This window comes from Dermacentor albipictus, chromosome 4 (genome assembly GCF_038994185.2).
Source record: "Dermacentor albipictus isolate Rhodes 1998 colony chromosome 4, USDA_Dalb.pri_finalv2, whole genome shotgun sequence".
Taxonomy (NCBI): domain Eukaryota; kingdom Metazoa; phylum Arthropoda; class Arachnida; order Ixodida; family Ixodidae; genus Dermacentor; species Dermacentor albipictus.
This window is the reverse complement of record NC_091824.1, coordinates 89,162,897-89,184,738: the sequence shown is the minus strand read 5'-3', so window position 1 is coordinate 89,184,738 and position 21,842 is coordinate 89,162,897. Positions and strand designations below refer to the sequence as shown.

The window sequence follows — 21,842 nt, the reverse complement described above, 5'->3', positions numbered from 1 at the left end:
CACAAATAGGCACAAAGTGTTCTGTTGTTGCTGTCATTCACGTAGGATTTACACTGATGACCATGGTGATGCGAACTCCACCGCTTCGTTTCTGTGGATGCTAATGCCGTTTTTGCTCTTTCGCGGTGCTCGCCGAACTCTGAGAGTTGTCCGAATTAACCGATGTGCGGCCAAATACGTCCGAATGAAATAAAATTAAATTATAGGGTTTTATGTGCCAAATCCACGATCTGATTATGAGGCATGCCATAGTGGGGACTATGAGAAATAATTTGGACCACCTAAGGTTCTTTAACGTGCACCTAAATCTAAGTGCACAGGTGTTTTTGCATTTCACCCCTGTCGAAATGCGGCTGCTGGAGCCGGAATACAATCCCGCGACCCCGTTCTTAGCAGCCCAATACCATGGCCACTAAGCAGCCGCAGTGGGTATCTGATTTTCCGAATTAACGAGGGCTGAATTAACGAGGTTTTACTGCTGTGACCCTAATATAACCAGCTTATGATAAAATTTGTGCACTAGAAATAAAGTAAGTTAACCCATATTTGGTAGTCATCTAAGAACATCATGCACAAAGATGCAGCACAAAATAGATGCACACACGCACAAACGCATGCATACACACACCCACACACAGAGAGTGGACTTAAAACCAGACGATTATTCTAATTGGTACAAATTTCAGTGTGGTCAGAAACTTCTAAAAAAGATAAAAAAGACAAACATCCACACCAAAAAATAGAAGAAAAAAACTATGCAGATCCCACGCACTGTGGGAATCAACGTTAGTGAAGCTTTCTTTGCTGTTTGCGTTGATTAACAATAATTAGTGGATATGTTGATGGCGAATGTTTAGGTTCTGTAGCGTTTAGTGCAATACAAGAGTGGTGAGGTGATGTTAAACGTTACCTTGCGTGCACCACTGCTGTTTCTCTCCATAGTATACAGAACACACAGTGAGACAGGTACACCCTCGAGCAAAAGTATACGGATCACAGGGTCGTCGAAAATAGTTTCTTCGTAATTAACATGCATAAATGGAAAGTAACAAGTGTATTGAAAATTGTTAATGCCAAGTTTGGAGTGCAGTCTCTAATTTCAAGTTGCATTCACAGACGGATGAGAAAATTAGTTTGATGGGGCGATCTCTGGTCTGTACACTTTTGCTCGTTGGTGTACGTTGCTGGAGACGTTCTTGCATGCTATTGTTCATAGCTTCCAAGATGGTTAGCGTTATCATTGCCTCACATTGTGCCAGAAATGTTAAACTTTAATTGAATCATGGGGCTACAAATCTACAATCTGATTGTGAGGCACGCTGTAGTGGGGAACTATGGAATGATTTTGACCACCTGAGATTCTTTAATGTGCACCAAGATCTAAGTACTACATGAGTGTTTTTTCATTTGCCCTCATCGAAATGCAACCACTGGTTGTTGAGATCTAACCCGTGACCTTGAGCAATGCCATAGCCACTAAACTACCGCGGCAGGCACAGAAATGCTGATTTGCGAGACAGTTGCTTGTGTAGTGTTGTCTTGATGCTGCAGTGCTTTAATGTGCCTTTGATACTGCATGCTTAGTGTCGGTAGTCTGGTAAACAAATTTGCAGGGTGTTTACTTTTCAGAAATAGCAGAAACGTGCCTTAGCTCATCGTACTATGCTATACATTTACACGTGCCCAGTTTGTCTGCAACTTTTGCCATGTCTAGTGGTAGCTTTTCCTTCATTGAAGGGACCCCCAAATGATGCATGCTTTATGATGTCGCCTTTCCCCTCTCCCGCACTCCCATATATACAAGCTGTCATGAATGGAGAATGGCAAGGCTGTTATTCTTTCGTTTCGTGAATTCATCAGCTCTGCCCGTTCTCTGCCTCCTTTTCCTGCCTCCTTTCTACTATTCTGTCTGCATTCCTTCTGGACTGTTGCACATTAATGCAAAGGTAAGCACTGCAGCTTCTGCAGTGCTTTTGTGGGGAGCTCAGGCATAATTACAGCGTTCTGGAGGGTGTTGCGGCAATGTCTGGAAGTTCCTAAGGGCATAATGGTGACTGCTTGTAAAGATCTAGTAGACCTCAAATGAGTTCATGACGTCACCTTACTAGCCCTGTGCCATGCTCCTGCCATGCATATTCACACTCACCCCCCCCCCCCCCCCTCCTTCGACTCGTGCAAGACAGCAGCAGTGGAAAAGTCCAAGGAGGAGGCAAAGAAAGCTTCGCTTTAAAATATTCTTTGTGGCACGTTGCTCCACAGCGAAGATGCTAAAAGAGGGAGAAAAAAAAAGAATATTTACGAAAAAGATCAAGTAGCAAGTGAATATATTAAACAGTCTGCTTTCAGGAATAATCTATACAGTGGGTATCCAACTCATGAAGGCATTCAAACTAAAAAGCACAAAAAATTTCGACAGGTAATGGCACGATCAGGATTGTTCCTGAAGTGATCGGCTTCTTTTTGCATGACCCTTGCTGACGGAGCATGCCAAACGTCTTAGTGGGCGCAAAGTAAGGCCAAGGAGGACCTCCTATTCATTGAACATTACTTAATTACCCTTGGTTATTCACTTGAAATCCTTGAAAAGTCCTTGAATTGCATGCTGAAACTTCTGTGGGAATCCCAATGTCTTTCTTGCAGCCTGTCATCAGTGCCTCGGTGATGGACCACATGATCCAGTTTGAGAAGAAGACTCCCGGTGGTGGGGACTTTCATTCACTAGAAAATGCTCATGTCATGCAGGTGAGGATGAGTCGTTTCAGCCATGCATTGTGCAGGTCTTTCGCACCCTATTCTCAGAATATTTGCTGGCACCATTTTGTAGTGGCGCTTATCATTGGCGCTTATTATCGTTAATAGCGGCACTTATTGTAGTGGCGCTTATCACATACAATGCAGCATGAATATTAAACATTGGCACATTTTTACTATTCATGCCTTACGAACATCCTCTAGTCAGCCATTTTTCACTGCAGGAAGTCGTAAATTCCGAAAGGGTAAACAGAAGCCATGTTTAAATAAGCAAGTTCAGAATGCACTAAAAACATAGCAAGCAAAACCGAATTTGGAATTTGCTTGAATCGACATATGTTTTGAGTTGTCTGGGTTTGTAAAACCATAGGCCTGTGGTATTTGCATCTTCCTGCAGTCAGAATGCTTCTCATTTTCTCCCCTTTTCCTTGGCCTGAGTAGCTGCTAACCTTTTCCGTAACTGAATTCATCAAATGAGCCCTTCATTTCCCAAATTATTTTGTCATTGCACATTGTGCAGTCTCTGCAGATGGCCTCTTTCCTGATGGCTGTCTGCCACACAGTCATTGTTGTGCAAGACTGGTTTGCTGATCCGAATTTCCTCAGGTATGCTCACACTGTCCTGCTTGCTTTCCTGCAGCCAGACACCTTGGTGCATGCAAAATTCTTTTAGTTTCTTGGAGTCAGTAATATCAGCAAGTCTGTTAGGTTTGGAATCGGTAACAAAAGATTGTCGGAGTTCTAGTATTCCCCTGGCACTGAACTTATTTGCTGTGACAGCAGTAGGCTCACGCAGAGAAAACTGTTTTGAAGAACAACATCTTTGTGATGCGCACAATGTTGTCCTCATCCGCTACGTTCTTACCTGTTGTGGACTCGAAAGTATAGAGGAAGATGCTTGAGCCTTGCTCAGAGAGCCCAGCATGAATGTTTTGTGATAGGCCAGTGGCTATTGCATCAGTCTCGAAAGTGCACATTGTGGAAGGGACATAAGTTCAAATGGTAGTAGCGTAGGTGGGTAGTCTTATTTTCAGCGTATCATTGCTTGTATGGCTACCCTCGGCTTTTTTTTCTGACGGACACCACTCCTAAGGTGCTGCAACATTGGGTAAGACCTCTATCAGGAAACTGTTGAATATCATGCGCTCTTCTATTAGAATTAAGAGGGGGAACTTTGGGCCAGTTGGTCCGACATGTTTAAAGAGGAAAAGAACCGCAATTTCAGATAGCCGCTTCACAGTATACAGACATAGGTCCATATTCTCACGCCAGCTATCGGCCTCAAGTGCCACCATTGGAGAAACCAGCGCAACTATCACCATGACTTAGAAAGTGACGTCACGTAACTCGCGTTCGCACCTTTGCCACAGTCAACGTAGCTTGCTGGTTGGGTGCTTAGTTGCCCACTTTTACAGCCTGGTGTATTGCTTGATGCCGCAGTGCCGGACGTATTCGACCAAGCCCGGTGTGCATTTTTACATGTATCCCAAAATGAGAGCAGCAGTGAGATGCTTGGCTAATAAAATCACTGAAAACTAAATGATATAGTAATAGGTAACAGTCGACCAAGCGATGCACATATGGCTTGTAGCGTGCTCGCTTTATGTGACATCAGTCAAAATTCCCTGCGCAGAGAAGCATGCGACTTTCACTTGTGCACACGGTAGAAGCATGAATTGAGGAGGCAAAAATATAAGCTGTTGTAGTTCGACATATTATAATAGACAGGTGATAAATCATCACCTCGCGATAATTCTTGCGAAAGTGGCAAGCCGCACTCCCTGCAACGAATGTTGTGAATATAGTACTGTTACTGCTGCAAAAGTGTGTGTAGCTACTTTTATGAAATATCATGCAAGCTGAATAACCAATATGAAAGTTTCATGTTGCTCGCTCGCTAAAAACCTTAGCTGTCCTACACACCAGGCTGGAATGTACGTGCTAAGTTGTTTTGCAGCCAGGACACCCTACTCATGCAATGTTTCAAACATTCAAATGCTCAGAATCAAGTGCGGTTGAACCACTGAAGATGTCGAACACCTCGCAGCCGGTATCACGTGATGTTGCTTTCTGTGTTATGGAGAGATTTTAGCAGATGGTACAAAAGTATGTACGGCTTAGAGGCCAACATCATGGCATCTTTGCACCGACTCTCCAACAGTTTTGCTATACTCCTGTGGGGTAGTCAGTGCTGAAGATAGTGGAGCAAAATATTCACCCCGCAACCAGAGTCCTACTGTAAGCCATCTCAGCTGCCATGTGGCCAAGGTTTTCTTAAAGGGGGGATGGATAGCAAAGTCAACTAAAAACGCAACTTCTTTTATTTTAATGCCAAAATATACCAGCATCCATGGGAAATGTTTGTATCTAGAGGCATACTCAGATGCGCATCGGAAAGTATTTAAAGGTGCTGCCAAATATGCCCCTCCCCTGTGACCCCACCTACTTGCTATGCAAGTTTGGGCCACACGCTGCAGCGTTTGCTTTGTTATTCTTGATTTTAATGTATAAATGTATAAATGTCTTTACTTGTAGTATAATCATTCAGAAATATATAATGTCTGAAGTTCATTTACATTTTCAGTAGTTGAGCACATTTTCCAAGATATTCACTATTTTTGTGCCAAATTTAGCACACTACCAAAGCATTTATTACAGTCTAAAATCTTTCAACTACTGTGCTTAAATATCTTCAAAGTTAGAGGAAAGTGTAGCTGAATACCTAGGTCTGCTATCCATCCCCCTTTAAGTGGCAGGGTGGATGCTGAGGAGGACGAGGGGACGCAAAATACAACATGGTTTTCAAGGAAATTAAGACATTAAACAAAATAAAAGTTCTTATCTTGTACATTTAAATTGAGGTTAGCTATATTCATGTTCAACTGTATAACGATGACGATATCTTGTCATTAGTGACATCCCATGCTTACTTTGTCATCCTCTAGATTTGTGCTGACAGCTGAAATGCTCAAGCCAACGACTTCGTCGCACGACCAAAGCCGCAGCAATGGGGATGACATCGCTGAAAGCTTTCCTCACCTGGGTGCGTAAAGATGCTGCAGGGCAATCTGTCTTATGGAGCACTTGTGTCTGGGGCTGATATATCATGATTGCTGTGGAGCTTCGTTGGTTAACAGCATGCTTTGGTGAGGAAGCCGGAATGTGCACAGAATGTTGAATAAAGTTGATCCCGGATATATTTACACACTGCACAATTTGGAATGATGAAATATGTACAGCTGTCCAGTGAGCATCAAAAGCAATATGGCGACAAGCAGTGAACATCAAATCTAGGATAAATATAAATCTCAGACATCTTGAATTATTGTCTGCATCAAACAGTTGTAACATACCCATGGAAATCTTATGCAAAAGTATTGCGCTGTACTATGCATGTATTGAACTCCCATTAACCGGCACATTTGCTACTATATTAAAAGCTGCACCACGCTACATTCCTGCAAGTGCACTGCTAATGGGACTGCGAACACTTCTTGCTTCATAAATACAGTAGAACCTCGTTGATATGTTCCCGTTATGTACATTTTCCCGGCACCAATGTTCGCAATCAAGCACAAAAGAAAGAAGACTCAATAGAGTTACGCTTATCTTTATACTGGTTTATACGTTCCCGAAAAGCACGATTTTTCGGCACCAACATTCAGTATGTCGCCAAACTGCGATCATGTGATACGTTTTCCGGCTGCTAGATCACGTGTAAACAAGAAAGTGCACGAGGTGTTCGCGATCAAGAACAGTATATAGCTGCCCGCCATGGCAGCATCACCGCAACACTCTCCTGCCTGTCTCATGTGAAAACGCCAGTGCGCTCTCAGTTTCTCATTTCAATACTAGCAAAATTTTATCCGGAATCGTCACCCGTGACATTCACAGCTATCACCACCAATCCTATTGCGATAAGCAACATCGCCTATCTGTTTCACAGCGTGTGGTGCCATCGGGAGCGTAGCGCACACTTTTAACAAGCAATAACCAAAACATGCTGCCGTTCCCTGCAGCCAGTGCTGGGCGGTATCAAAGATATGTTTGTCTTAGACAGTATCTTAAATCCTCTTTGGGTATTTTGTATCTGTATCATGATACATTTGGCAAGACATGTACTTAAGATACATGGAATAATGTATTGTGTATCTTAAGATACAAAATACTGCTATTGCAACATCACCGTGTGAAACTATAAACATTAACTGAACTCTGCTTCTTATGCTGACATTGCTGCGACTAAGGCACCTGAATAAAACTATACACAGCAACATTCTTTTACCTTTCTGCCAGAGCCCTCCAGCGAGGGCAGGTGATGGGGTCTGTGTGTCCCTATTGGTGGAGAAGAGTCACGTGGTGGCGCTCATGTTGTCCCGACAAAAACAAGCGCACGAACGTCTGTGTATAGCCAACCTTTTACTTTCTTGATTTATTTTGTTGTTGTTTTTGGTTGTGTCGGTGCCATGACACTTGTAGCCAGCGTACTGCGCTGTGTACGCAAATGCATGCGGTGTCTTTCGCACAAATTCTGATGCCGCTATAGTGCTGTTGTTGACGTTTCTCTTGCGTGGCGCTTTCTGAAGAATGCAAGGGTTGGCTTGTGCCTTGCGTCTAGTAGCTTTCACACATCAACAATTTGAAAGATCTTGTGGATGTAAGTTTGACTGTTGTGAACCAAAGTGTGGATGGCGCTGCTTCCTGGAGACATGTGCTTAATGTGGCTATTTTGTGTACGTGATTGTTGCTCGCAAGGAAGAAAAGGAATTTCTTGAACTACGTTGCATGAAATGTTTTCGGGCGTCATAAGTTTTCTCGTAGAACAACAATCGTTTAAAAAAAGTTGTACAATAATGAATATGTCGCTAACAAATGCTTTACACCATCAAATAAGTAGAATATGAAAGCCTATTGCAGCTTTATGTGTTCTCTGTATACACGGTGCATCACAAGAAATGTTGCTACCAGCATTGTTACTGCTGTACACCTGCCCGGTGATCCGGTATTGCGTAAACGGTTATACGTTTACGGACAAGGTAAAACTCCATAGCAGTATTTGCGCCATCGTGCAGATGCTTCTTATTGACATTCTCGTAATTTGATGTCAACCCGCTAGCTGTTTGGCAAGCAGGGCTGTGACTCCCACCAATTACAAAAGCAACAGGCAAAAGCCGCTGACATCGTAGCGGATAAAGAGCTTTCATGTTAAGCATCTAAAGCTGCTGCAATAAATTGTTTCGGAATGAAAATAGTATACTATGAGTAAAAACGCAAAAATTTTGAAATACTAAAAGACGTTTCATTCCAAGGAAACAAGGTTGGTCGCAGTTAAGAAGTTTCCAAGCAAACATTTTTGTGCATATGCGTCCGCTGCTCGGGGCTTGAATCGGGGCTTGAATGCACACTGGCAGGCCAGTGTTAGTGTGCATGTTTAGATGCCAAGTGCAAGCATGCTCCCATGTTCCCTGTTTCCTTTTCCTTTAAGCTGCATGTTACGAAACATATCTGGCTCCAATACGGAACTATGTTCTAATATCAGCGTAACTGGTGTTTTTTGAGCAGGTCATCACACATGAGGTACTCTGGCTTGCTTTCTGTGAAATATTTCTGTTTGTTTAAAAAAGTTTTGTAAGGGATCGCTCACGCTGCCTTTTTTTGCTCTTCACAGTGTTTGTGCAGAACAAGTGCACTCCCGGTGACTTTTCTCCCGAGAATGTTGCTGCAATGAGCCAGACATTGGATGCCATCTTTACCAAGTCAAAGCTCAAGTACAAAGGTACCACTGCCTTACACTCCACGAAGTACGACATCAGCTTCAGTTTGGAACTTCTTCTTGCAGCACATAATAAAGAGGAGGCTACTCAATGTGAACGCTTGTTGGCTTGCTAGAATGAAGTGTTTATTTCAGTAGCACTTGTTTCATCGTACGGTCTTTACAAGCCTCCAGTGGTTCGTGTGCAGAACTTGGCATGTTTTACGAAAATGAGAAGAAACACTAAATTACTAAGAGAGGTGCTGAGTTAGTTTTCACAGATTTAGTGTTAATAAAAAGGATCAGCATTTAAGAGAGTAGTCAAAGAGCAAAATGAGAAATTGCAAAATGAGTTGTGCTTGAGAATTGTGCTCTACTGAAGTTTTATTGCATGCAACCAGTGGGGCTTTAGTAGTTGATAATTGCTGTTCATGAATAAATTAAAAGTGTGTCAGCAATTTTTACAGTTTTAAAGTTGCAGGGATCAGAAAAAAGATGCATTTTCACCCAGAATGCAAAGCATCAATTGTGATAACAATTCATTAGACAGCTGTGCAGAGTAACGTTACTGTAGTATACTTTTAACAGCTGTATAAATTGTAGAAATCATTTGCTTACGAACTAAATTAACAACTTAAGAAGCATGGTGTCACACACACACAGGCAAATGTGAACAGATCTCACTCAATGGCCATAGACACTCGCTGTCAGAACACTGGCGCCATCATATCAGTGGTGAGCAAATGCTTTGTGCTGCCTTTAGCTTAAATGTGTCTTCTAAACTTGAGATTACGCAACCTCCAACACTAGGCATGCAAGAACACAGCGCACATGAAGCCAGAAGCTATCTCGGCTCATGTAGCCTTTGTACGCAGTACAGATTACCTCCGAGGTAAAGTGCATGTGGCTGCACTCAACCATGCATGCACTTCAACGGTTGGGCTAGCGCTTTCACCTTCCTCCCATTCAGAGCTGTAATCGATAGGTTGCTCACACGTGCAGCATCAACTATTTTCTACAGGTTTTGTGAACGTAAAGAGTCGGTGCATGCTTTCAAAATTTTCTTTGTATTGTTTATATCCTAGCGATTAGACAGGAAGTTACTGTGCTTGAGAATGCATTTAATTTCTTGCATTACCTAATCGGCTTCGGAATGTTGCGAATTCCTAACATTCATCATGTGTGTCACCCAGAGGCTGTAGCAAGATGTCCACGTACCTGGAATGTGCCTTGTTTTTTGGCAATGATTGAGCACTAGGTTCTTTTACTGTAGAAAGGGGCTTCGTGGACACCTTTCACCATAGGATGTAAGAGATGACAGCTCCATAAAGGGAAGAAAGCAAAGTTGGGGGCTAAACGAACCTAAATGTTGTGAAAAACTTTTTTCTGCCACGTCTTTAAGGATCCTGGCATTAAAAGGTTAAGAACAGCCAGCATTGCAGCCCTACCAGGCTGTCGGAACCTGTTAGGCACGGTAGGTACCTAAAAATGGTAGGCACGGCATCCACAAACATGCACCAAATCTAATGGAAAGTATAGAGGTGCTGAGCCTCAGTACAGATGAAGCATTTGAAAAGGTTTAGGAATTGCGAAGTAACTGCACCTAGTGTAGTGAAGTGTTTGAAAGAACTAGGGTAAGGTTTCTGGCAGCCATAAAACAGGCACCTAATAATTCTGAAGGGTGGGAAAACAGCTTTAATGTTTCAATGTGATTAGCGTTTTTAGGAGGCTTCATGCACTTTCCAGCAGCTGTTTCTAATCATTTTCCTGTCAACTATGGCCACTGGGTAGTCCATAGTCTAATGGGTAGAGCATCGAGCTGCTGTGTTGAGGGAAACTTGGTTTAAAACCGACCATCGATCCAACTTGGGTCATTGGATATTTGCCACTGGTTATGTGCTGCTCTTCAGTGAACATTGTTCATGCCAACTTGGGTTACTGCTTATGTGCCCCTGGGTGCACATAAGAGGAGCCTGGCTCCTCTTTCGATGTTTTACTACTAGTTGTGGTGTTTTGCAGGCTTTGGTGTGTCACCACATTGCTTGTGTGTGTTGCAATGCTGCCAACTGTAGGGAAGTTTTCTTAACTCTAGAGATTTTGGGCCTCATTCAGGGAAATGGAGAAATTTTTTCAGATCTAGAGAAATTTTGCATTATGGCATAGAAATAGTGGAACTGCTGGTGTGACAGCGTGTTTGGACTTCGGTCACGGCAAATTACCTTTGTTTAACATGTGAGGAGGAGGAGGAATAAACTTTATTTGTGCACAGCAGATTAGAGACCTAGGCCTCTACCTAAATGACGGCCTCGAGCCCTTGGGCCCTGGCGGCATCTTCGGCCTGCTGGATTGCCTTGCGTTGGTCTTCCGGTGCACAGCTGAGCAACGCGGTCTCCCACTGCTCTCTGGTTTTAATTATTTTATTCTGTATGGGTGTGCGAGGACAAGCCCATACCATGTGCTGTAGGTCCGCCCTTTCTTCACAGAATCTACATCTATCCGTGTAAAGGTCCGGGTAGTAGCGGTGGTAGGCCACCGGGTTCGGATATGTATCTGTTTGTAAGAGGCGCCATGCCGTCGCTTGCCGTCTATTTAACGAGGAGTGTGCCGGGGGGAAATGGGCCCTTCCCAATTTATAGTGTTTGGTGATCTCGTTAAAGCTGGTCATCCGGTCTCTCTCTGTTCCCAGTATTTGTTGCGTGTCACCTGCTCGGCCTGTCAGTTCTCGAGCCAGGTTGTGCGCTATTTCGTTCCCGGGAAGGGAGGAGTGTGCGGGTGCCCATATAATGTGAATGTCGCGATCTTCACGAAAGTTGTTTAAAATTCTGAGTGCTTCCGGCGAGATTCTTCCTTTTGCATAGTTCTTGACTGCTGTCTTGCAGTCGCTTACTACGATGTTGGCTTCCGTGGAGGCTATTGCCAGTGCTAAGGCAGCTTCCTCCGCCACCTCTGCCTTCCATGTTTTCACCGTCCCACTAACTCTGCAGTCACCCTCTAGACTCGTAGCAACTATCGACATACTCTGTCCATTTGCGTACTCCGCCGCGTCCACATAGACCACGTCCCTGGCATAACGGAATCTTTTGTGGAGAGCTCTCGCTCATGCGTTTCTTCGATCTTGGTGAAACTCCGGGTGCATGTTTCTGGGGAGTGGGGGTATTGATAGATGTTCCCTTGTTTTCCTTGGGATGTCTCTCCGCACTCCGTGCTGTGCTTCGTAGGTTATTCCGATGTCATCTAAGATGTGTCTCCCCGTCAAACTCTGCGTAAGCCTTTCATACTGCGCTACTCTCTGTGCCTCAATAAGTTCGTCTAATGTATTGTGCACGCCGAGCGCCAAGAATTTCTCGTTTGACGTATTTGCCGGAAGTCCCAAGGCTTGCTTATAGGCCCTTCTAATAATGCAGTCTATCTTGGCTTTCTCCGCAGCGTAGAGCTTGAGGTAAGGAACAACATATACAATACGACTGATTACGAATGTTTCTATTAATCGGATGAGATTGTGCTCTTTCATGCCATAGTGCCTGTTGGATATCCGCTTTATTAGTCTGATTGTTTGTTGAACACTATTGTCAAGTAGTCTAATGGTTTCTCCGTTATGGCCGTTTTCGGATATGCGGAGTCCCAGTATTCTCAGGCTCTCCACTATCGGTATTGTGGTGCCTTCTACTGTGACCACAATGCCCGGCCTTTCCCTAATGCTTTTTCGACCGCGGCATGTGGGCCTATAGAGCAGAAGTTCTGATTTTTGCGAGGAGCATCTCAGTCCCTTGTCTTTGATGTAGTCTTCTACCGTGTTTACTGCGGTTTGAAGGATCTCTTCCACATGCCCATCGCTTCCACCCGCCACCCAAAGGGCGATGTCATCCGCGTAGAGGCTGTGTCCGAGTCCTTCTATCTTTTCGAGTCTCGCAGGAAGACCAATCATTGCCACGTTGAATAGAAAGGGAGATAGGACTGAACCCTGCGGGGTACCCCTATTACCTAGCTTGAGTGCGTCCGATTTGGATTCTCCAATTGAAATCTTTGCGGTACGATCTGTCAAGAAGTCTTTGATGTACGCGTATGTTTTACGTCCTACATCCAGTTTTTGGAGATTTTGTAGTATGGCCTTGTGCGTGACGGTGTCAAAGGCCTTAGTTAGATCGAGACCTAGTATGGCCTTAGTGTCTAGACTTTTCTCACCCGCATCTATGATCTGATGTTTTAGTTTGAGCATAATGTCCTGCGTCGATAACTTTGGTCGAAATCCAACCATGGTATGTGGGTAAAGTCCTCCATCATCCATGTATCTCGTGAGACGTGTGAGAACCACATGTTCCATGAGTTTACCGACGCAGGATGTCAGGAATATGGGCCTTAAGTTCGTCAGTTGTGGTTTCTTTCCAGTCTTTGGTATAAAAATAATTTGGGCTGATTTCCATTGACTTGGAATGCTGCCTTGCTCCCAGCAGTTATTCATGTAGTCTGTGAGAGCTCGGATGGATACATCGTCGAGGTTTCTAAGTGTTTTGTTACTTATCCCATCAGGTCCTGGTGCAGATTTCGAGTTGAGCCTGGTCAGTTCATATCTGACTTCTGCCTCCGTAATAGGGGTATCAAGATCTGGATTCTCGTTACCTAGGTAATCCGGAAGTACTTCTCTATCCGCATCTCCAACGTACATCTTTTGGAGCTCTCGGAAGAGCTCTTCTTCTGTGCCGTTGTAGCTGTGTATAACCTTCTGTAGATTGTGTCTTTGTATGGTTTTTGTACTTCCGGGGTCCAAGAGGCATCGGAGAATGTTCCAGGTCTTGGACATTCCTATCTGCCTTTCCATCAAGTCGCACGTGGCTTCCCACTTCTGTTGGGTTAACCTATTTGCATATATCTCGATTTCCTTTAACATGTGAAGTATGACTTTTGATCGTACTGCTGATCGAAGCAAGGAATGCATCTTACTAAGTAAACAAAAAGGTGTGGACACCTGGGCTTTATAACGAAGGACTGCTGCTGTGATATTGCCATTTGTGCCTATAACAGTGCTCTCGATGTATGTGCACTGCGAGTGAAATATTTTAACGGAGAAAAAAACATATGCTTCAACACAAGGAAGCACAGACAAATTAGGATGTAAGTGGGCATGTACATCTACCATGTTGCTCAAATATAATGCGAGTTTCTTTTTCATTTTTAAGATTTCTGGCTTCAGAACGTGCCTAACAATATATACGTGTTCATGACATGACTATAATGCACTACGTAAAAATTTTATTTTTGCCTGCTTGCCTTGCGTTCCTTGCTTGCTTCACTTTACCTCACGCAAGAGCGGCGAGGTGGGAGTTGCCGCTGCTCATATTGCAGCGTATTTCTTCTGACCTAAAATGCTGTTAGTGCTGCATCAACAGTTATGGCGTATTAATTGGAACCTTGAGCAACATTATTGGCCCTGCTGTGAGGGCACATCAAGGGAGTGGTCTTTGAAGCCCCGCAGTGCATCACCGTGAAAGACTTTGGCATGTTCGGGGGTGTCACGGGCATTATTATTATTGAAGTGCTGTTTGTTCGATAACCTTGGTGGGTGTTGCAGACGATGTCGTTCTCGCCGAGAGGGACACAAATGCGTCGACACCAGACCTTTCACTTTATTTCATGATGGGAATTCGCAAAAGCAATTAACAGTACTCTGCGGGCATCCACTTTTATACATTGTTTCGTGTTCCTTTGTGGCACCACTTCGTGTTATATTCATGAAATTTTAAATTTTTCTGAAACTGAAAATCCCCTCTCATTTCATATTTGTGGTCACATTATTTACGTGCACTTACGGTACATAGCACCGAGCATGAAAGTATGGTCCTGGCATTAGACAGGCATCTATGCACGCGTAGTATACTAAGATTTACATGGAAGTGCCCATAGGCAGAGCAGCTTTGCTCCTAGTGGTGATGTTTGGGCAACCCAGTGACAGCAATGACGTCCTATGGATAGATATCCCAAGAACATCCACTGGCCAGGACATGGATGCCCTAGGAATGTATCGAATATGTCTTGCGGACATCCTTTACGTGACCATTTCGCCACAGTTTTCGTGTTCTGTGGGCAACCCTTGCAAGTACATGAGAGAAATTAGAGAGACACGTTGCGTACGTTTTACGGACATATGCAGGGGCCTTTTGCACAGTGTTTGCCATAAAGTCAGTTCGGCTTGTAGTACATGCTGTGTGACAGACGCAGCGGGCACACCGCCGACACATCACGGAGCAGATACATTGTGTGCACCTGTTGCGAACACATGCGTGTAGAAGTGCAGCATACTCCTCATCCTTCTAGGCCTTCCACCAAGCGCAAGCGCCTTATCGAACTAATTGAATTTTTCAAAGTAAATTCTGTCAGAAAATTTCTAAAGTATGATGTACACATGAGCTGTAGACATGATAGCTTCAGATTGTAATTCGAACATGTGGGAAAACAATTATTTTGCCAAGAAGTACGAAGACAAAGCCTCAGTTGGACGAAACATATTCACCTGTATGTCAAAAAAGGTGCGTGTGGGATAACCTTGGGACATTCGTGGTGGGATATCCAAAACAGGTCCATGTCCAATATCCTGGGGACATCCGTAATAGGATATCCGAAACTGGACATCCAGCGGATGTTCTTTTTTTATCCAAAATGGTGTATAGATATTTCATTCAGATGTCCTATGGATGAAGTGTTTTCACTGGGGAGTTCTGCTTTAGAGGGATGATAAAATTGACCGCCAATGTGCGTGCTTCATAGCAAGTTATGTGTATGCATGTAAATGTAGTAGTGCTACTTCGATTCACACCATGAAAAAAATAATTATTCACATCTTTTACATTGGTGTCACGAAATGGTAAGCTGTTTGGACAGTTAAATTTCGTAAAAAAGGTTTGGCGCCCATCTGCCTTAAAATTCAAATAAAATTCTGTGTAATCTTGGCACTTTGCGGTACGTGCAAAACAAGTTTGGACAACAATAAAGTACTAAACACACTGACCTCTTCTTCTGTAACGTAGCTTGAAGTGGGAGGCTGTGTTAGAACAACTTATACTAGGACATCATTTCAGCTTGAGTCCAGTAACTTCAGTGTCTGAATATTTTTTAAACAAGCTTAGAAATTAATTTAAACTATAAAGATTGCAGTTTATTTGCATAACACAAACAGAGCTTTATCTTTGCAGAATACATATTGACAAACCTAAAGACACTTTGCAAAAATTTTGAGAAATTTTGTATTCGGTTTAGGGGGAAAACTTGCTCGGGAGGCTGGCAGAACTGGCCTGTCACTACATACAGTGTGTAGCTACATTGCTTAATGCTAATCACATTATCATGGACGTTTATTGTGAGATTGGTTCAACCGGAATTTTTTAATGCATGAATTGCTAAGATTGTCATAAATTATCGTATGGATATTGTATGCGTAGCAACATGTATAGCTTGTTTTCACATTCCAGAAAAGCTGGGTATGTTGATGTAGACAGCTACTTTCTGTAAAAAGCATGTGAGCAAGCAAGATGTTCATGAACACAGAGGAAAGCCTTTACATAAATGAAAAGACAGTTGCTGCATAAAACAAAAATTATTTCTTGAAAGCTTCAGAAAAAGGATGCCAAATCTTGTGAAAAGTAAGGCTGGGAACGCTGAATGTTACCTGTGTGCTCATCTTGCCATCCCTGCATTCTTGTGTCCAGGACAGATTAGCATGGATGCCACAGTGGCTCTTGGCAAAGACAAGCAGCACCAGGGTCCGAACCTGTTCCTGCTTCCCAAGAGGCTATCTGAGCAAGGTTGGTATCAGCCGTGCTTCTTTCTAATGTGTATCCTGAGCAAGGCACTATGAGCAGGAAGGGTATCGGTACTGCATGGACCTTTCAATGGCCCTCGATTAGATAGTCTGTGGACTTAATGGTGAAGGGAGTGCTGCTACATAGGCAGCACCCACTCGAGTCAATAGCCAATTGATTCGACGGAGTGATTTGGAACTTTGTTGAAATCTTAAATGCCATCTGTTGGCGAAGTTGTGTCAGCAATATGCTTATTCTTTCAGATTTATTTGTAGATGTTACAGTCTTGTATGGTATGTTTGCAGGGTGGTACAAATACAATAAAAAGCATTCACAAGCATAATCAAGCGTAATGTAAAAAAAAAAGAAACAATAAGAAAAAATATCTTTTTATACATGGTACACTTGCTGACACTAGTGCACCAGAAACAATGGATTGGAGGGAAAATGACAGCAAAAAATAGTTTCCCTTGTAAACAAAACTCGCTCTCGGAGGTTAACAAAGCACGTACCGTATTTACACAAATCCAATGCGGACTCTTTCCAAGGAAATTGGTCCAAAAATTGCTTGTGCGTAAGTCGGATATGAAACCAAAACTGCATTCGCGGTGTTGCAAACAGCCCAACGTCAGAGCTGTAAGAAACAGTGTCTGTGGACTCATTGCCGTCACAAATGGTGAGAGTGCATGTTTTCATGAATGTTGCTATGCGTTCATTTTCCGTTCAGCAGTGACAGAGTGGTGTTCATAGGGAATAACTTTAGAAGATGCTGTCACTTTCATTAGATTTTGTGGGGATCTGCACGCGATGCATCAGTGTTTATGGCTGCCAGCATTTCCGGCGTTGTTCCATGCATGCTTTCCACGCACAGGGCAAGGAACGTTTTCGGCTGCATACCTCGACAAGTCTGATGCAATGTCGCGAAAAATCTTGTAAATGTGCTAGTGGTATCTCTAAAAGTAATCGCTTGGGAATACCACCCCTGTGTGCTTGATATCTGTGGCCCATGATATGCAAATGGTGATAACAATGTGAAACCTCAGTTTTAAAAACAGTTTTTCTTCTGTGAAGGTAAATTTTGCATTTCTTGTTTTTTCTGATCACGAATGGGGGGGATGCTATACTGTATTTTTTCTTTATAAATCAGGTGCATTTTACTTTCAGGTGCACTTTTTCTTTCTTTATACCCGTGACAAATGGGTGTGCGTCTTAATCGACTTAATACAGTGATGTACATACTGTATATGTATGTATATACATATATATATATATGTACTGGTTTGTACATGACGTACAAGCCAGTACATATTAACAACTATTTTGTTATGTTCTGGCTTAGTTACCTTTGGATTTTTATGTAATTTTCTTCTAGACTCATTGTTTAATGTGTCACAGGCTGTTTTTTCTGATTATACTGGAATGAATTCCTGCTAGCCACAGGCTAGGTTTTTAGATGTGTTAGTACAATGAAGTTTCCTAATATGTTTGTTTATTTCAAATAAAATCAATCAATCAATCAATCCTATGAGGGAACAGCAGTTTGAGAATAAGCATGCTGGAGCAATCCTGACAGTATGCAGCTGACTTTGTGCAGAAGAGAAACAGAGAAGTGAAGGTGACGCCGTGCCTGGATACCAGGAGGGCGGCCGGCTAGAGCAACTGGCTTCATTGCTGACCCTTCAAATTGGCAGCATGCCAAAGCAGCACATCACGCATACACCCCTCACTGAGAAAAACTGGTGAGGCGTTTTTCCTTTATTTTGCAGACTAAGTTCAATTGAGCTCATGTTTCTATATGTGTGATAACTGGTTAAATAAGGGTTGGAAAGGCTCATGTATTACATTTATGTGCATTTTAAAGAAATTGAGGCACTCAAAATGATATTAGTGTATGATGTCCCTCGTAGCACAGTGTGCATTAACTGCCCACCTATTAATCTTATTGCCCTTGGACTTTATACGGAACCTAGGCTTTTTCTGGAACATGTTGTCGTACACTGGCTGAGGAGTGATTAGATTTGGAGTGCGAGCCCAGTGACTGTCTTGGTTTTGCACGCTGTACTGCCCAACTAATCAGGCACTAAGTATATATAAAGGGGCTCTCCTTAGTTCAAACTCCCTTTTATCCTAATAAATTTATCGGACCCTTGGAATTCGAATTAACATGATTCTACTGTATATGTGTACTATGTAGATATACTTTTTCTCAATACTGAATGAAAAAACCTGTTGGTGTGTTTCTTCACTCATTCTTGTGCATGATGAAATAAGCCTGTATTTTAGCCAATGTCAAGCTGTCACTATAGACAAACGAAAGAATAGCGGTCATGTGGGCAGCACGCCATCATCATCAAAGTCATCACCATTATCATCACTTGATGGTGACAAAACCATAAACAATCTCCCAGTAAATTTGCCTTGTGCAAGACAAGGCTAAAAATGTCTGCTGACAGTTCACAATGTCTTGTGCTCTAGTGGAAAGGTGTGCACAGATTAATAGCATACCACAAAGCAAGATGCCAAGTCAGGGCAAAAACATACTTCAGAATTTAAGCAGACAACCCAGCGGTCAGATATACAAATGGTGCAGGATATGCCCACAAACTAGCAACGGGTATCAGTGAATCAATCAAGACCTCAAAACCGTTGTCACTGAGGCACTCACAACAAACTGGCCAGCAGAAGCTGAAGAGGCAGCCATCACACTAGCCACCATCAACAGCAACCCACACACACACGATCTTAACAGACTTCCAAACATTGTGCCAAGCTTATCGGATGAGCTGTGTATGCAAACAGGCACACAATGTCCTAACGAAGCACCAAGCTAAGCTCTATCTGATCAAATTAGTCTGTACCCCTGGACGTGTGCACCTGGCAGCCAGCTCGCACATGCTGTTGCTTGAGCAAGGACATTCCGCACAACAGACTGCAGACAAACAGAACAAGCCAAGTATGATGGACACCCACTGACCCCACAAGAAGCTCACCAGAAAGGAGGCTGTTGTATGGTGCCTACTACAGACGAGCACTTATCTACACTTGACCCTACTACACCACTAGTACCCCGACCAATAAAACAAAGAATGTTCATTCTGTGCCACTTATGCTAGCTTATAGTATACAGCATGGGAATGCCAATGGAACCCCGCAATAGCACCTATCTCAAACCCTACGCCATCCTGATCTGAGGTCGTGCTGCTTAGCTTCAGCCTGGATGACCAAACCAGTATCGGGCCTGTTGGGTGGCCAAGGCCACAGGAACCCTGGAATAAGGGTCATTCTTCGTTGACCCTTCATTGAAAACTGTTTCAAGTAAAGTTCATTCTCTCTGTCTCTCTTGCAAGGTCTTCGATCCTATTAGTATGTCAAAGAAAAGTACAGGCCCTTAGATTTCTTGTTATTTAAATGTGTGCAGCTTGACATATGAGTTTGTAGGGAAAGTCAGCATGAATAAACTGAAGCCCTTCAAACATTCCATTTGAATAAACTGGCTACGTTAGCAGAAGTATGTAGGTGCCCATCTTGGTTTCAATATACAGTTGAACCTCGATATAACGAAGTTGGTAAAATCAGCAATTTGCTTTGTTATATTGAAATATTGTTGTATTGAAATTCGACCTTTCAAGCAAATAAGTGCAGTTGCTGATAGATTTTTCTTGCAAGGGCCGCAGAATATTCCGAATTATTGGGCAATCAGAAAAAGCAAACTTGAATGAAAAACAGTTAATTTTGATGAACTTGGGAGTCGGCGACAAATGAAACGGTTTCATGCTACGTCGACGATATCTTCATGACGACGGTACAAATTAAGCAAAGCCAGCCACGCTTTCGCGTGCACTCCGCCCCCGCGGCTAATAGCGTTGCCTGCACTGGGATGATGCTATCGGGAAAAGAAAAAAGATTATAGGGTTTTACACGCCAAAACCACTATGTGATTATGAGGTACTTCGTAGTGGGGGACTCTGGAAATTTAGACTACCTGGGATTCTTTAACATGCACCTAAGTCTAAGTACACGGTTGCTTTTGCATTTTGCCACCGTTGCCGGAATTCAATCCCGTGACCTCATGTTTAGCAGCCCACACCATAGCCACTAAGCAGCTACGGTGGGTGTCGTGAAGAGCCGCTAGTGGGGAACGAATGCCTCATCTGCCTCTTGCTCCAACGGGTCACCGAAACTCGAGATTACGTCATCTCCCATACTAAACGCGCAGGAAGACGGCTTACATGATGCCACACCGTCTCGGCAAGAGCACTCTTTGCACACACGGGGAATTACCTCTAAAGCCAGATGCGCGTATGCGCTCAGCCGCACTTACAGCCATGCGCAGCCGAGGCCGAAAGATGTGCCAGAAATCGAGACGTGGGCAAACTTAGCCCCCCCCCCTCCCCCCTTTTATCGATCAAGTGCAATCAAGCGTGCATGCTTGATTGCGTTACTGTGAGCTCGCTTCCCTCCATCTCTTTCCCTTTGCTTGCGCGGGAAGGCAGTGCTTTCTTGTCTCACCATCGTACACTTTCACTCGCACCTAAAGCACACAGTGCACGGGGCACGATAAGATATTATAGTACTTGGGCTTTATACTGAGCATGATGCAGCTCCACTTTGACACTCGCTCTTGTTGCCTGGTGCATGATTTGAGGCGCGTTTGGAAGCAGCCGCTTGTAATTCAATCATTTGACCATCTCCATCCGCAGAAGTTTCAATTTATTGTCTAGCCATTCCTTTGCGGCAGCACTGAAATTTCGTTATGTTGTAATCGCATACAAACACTACGTTATATTGAAGTTCTAAATATACATGGTGTTCTATGGACAAGAGGCTATGAAAAGTGAAATACTTCATTATTTCAAGGATTTCATAACATTGAAGTTCATTAAGTTGAAGTTTAACTGTATATATAGCTGCATCCTAGAGGCAAACTTTGTTAAGAGCAATGCTTCTGTGTTGGTCTCGTGGCTTATACTGATTTCTTCTGCAGGTTCCATTATTCAGCACGGCTGTGGGATGCTATGCAAAAGTCCATGGTGTTCATGGAGTACAGTCGTCTGCTTCCATGAGGCCTTGCGGTGTTTATTTCGCATATGTGGGAAGGCAGACTTGAACGTCTGAATTTGTACAGATATGTAAATAAAGTTTGTGTCAGAAGCATTCAAAGCAGCTGTTGCAACTGTTTGTTGACATAGACATCTGGGTCCTCACTGTGTACATCTGCCAAAATTATGTTGTGTTGTAATTAAATAATTTACAAATTTTACAAAGTTGCTGCAAAACACCTTTTGTGTAAATGAATAGGCATGCCTCCCACGAGATTTTGTTGAAGGTGCTCTGCACGATCTGAGTTTCCATGGGTGAGACATTAGCCTTCACTACCCTTCAGGCATTCCTTCAAGAGTGCGTTCTAATTTCCATCAGCTTGACGACGTGTGCCGCGCCTTTTGTTGCATTCTTCCTTCACACGAGGGCAGCACGTGTCTTGCAAAGGATTGATACAGGCGCATTTTTGTGTGCGCGCGAGAGAGAGAGAGATCAACTTAATTAAACAT

General features: G+C 43.3%; 1 protein-coding gene across 2 annotated transcripts in view; it reads left to right on the top strand.

Moving 5' to 3' along the window:
• LOC135917677 (nonsense-mediated mRNA decay factor SMG9) overlaps window positions 1-21,447 on the top strand; it is a 38,297-nt gene extending 16,850 nt beyond the window's left edge. The window contains exons 7-13 of one of the 2 annotated variants that reach the window (XR_010569375.2): window positions 2,641-2,742; window positions 3,272-3,357; window positions 5,697-5,794; window positions 8,420-8,527; window positions 16,201-16,296; window positions 17,874-18,032; window positions 21,278-21,447. Coding sequence is in view for 1 of the 2 variants with exons in the window: in XM_065451248.2 (XP_065307320.1) it covers window positions 2,641-2,742; window positions 3,272-3,357; window positions 5,697-5,794; window positions 8,420-8,527; window positions 16,201-16,296; window positions 17,888-18,032; window positions 21,278-21,356 (714 nt within the window). In the remaining variant the exon portion in view is untranslated. The remainder of the gene's footprint in view (window positions 1-2,640; window positions 2,743-3,271; window positions 3,358-5,696; window positions 5,795-8,419; window positions 8,528-16,200; window positions 16,297-17,873; window positions 18,033-21,277) is intronic. The other variant, XM_065451248.2, reaches the window with a different exon arrangement.
• Window positions 21,448-21,842: the final 395 nt, after the last annotated feature.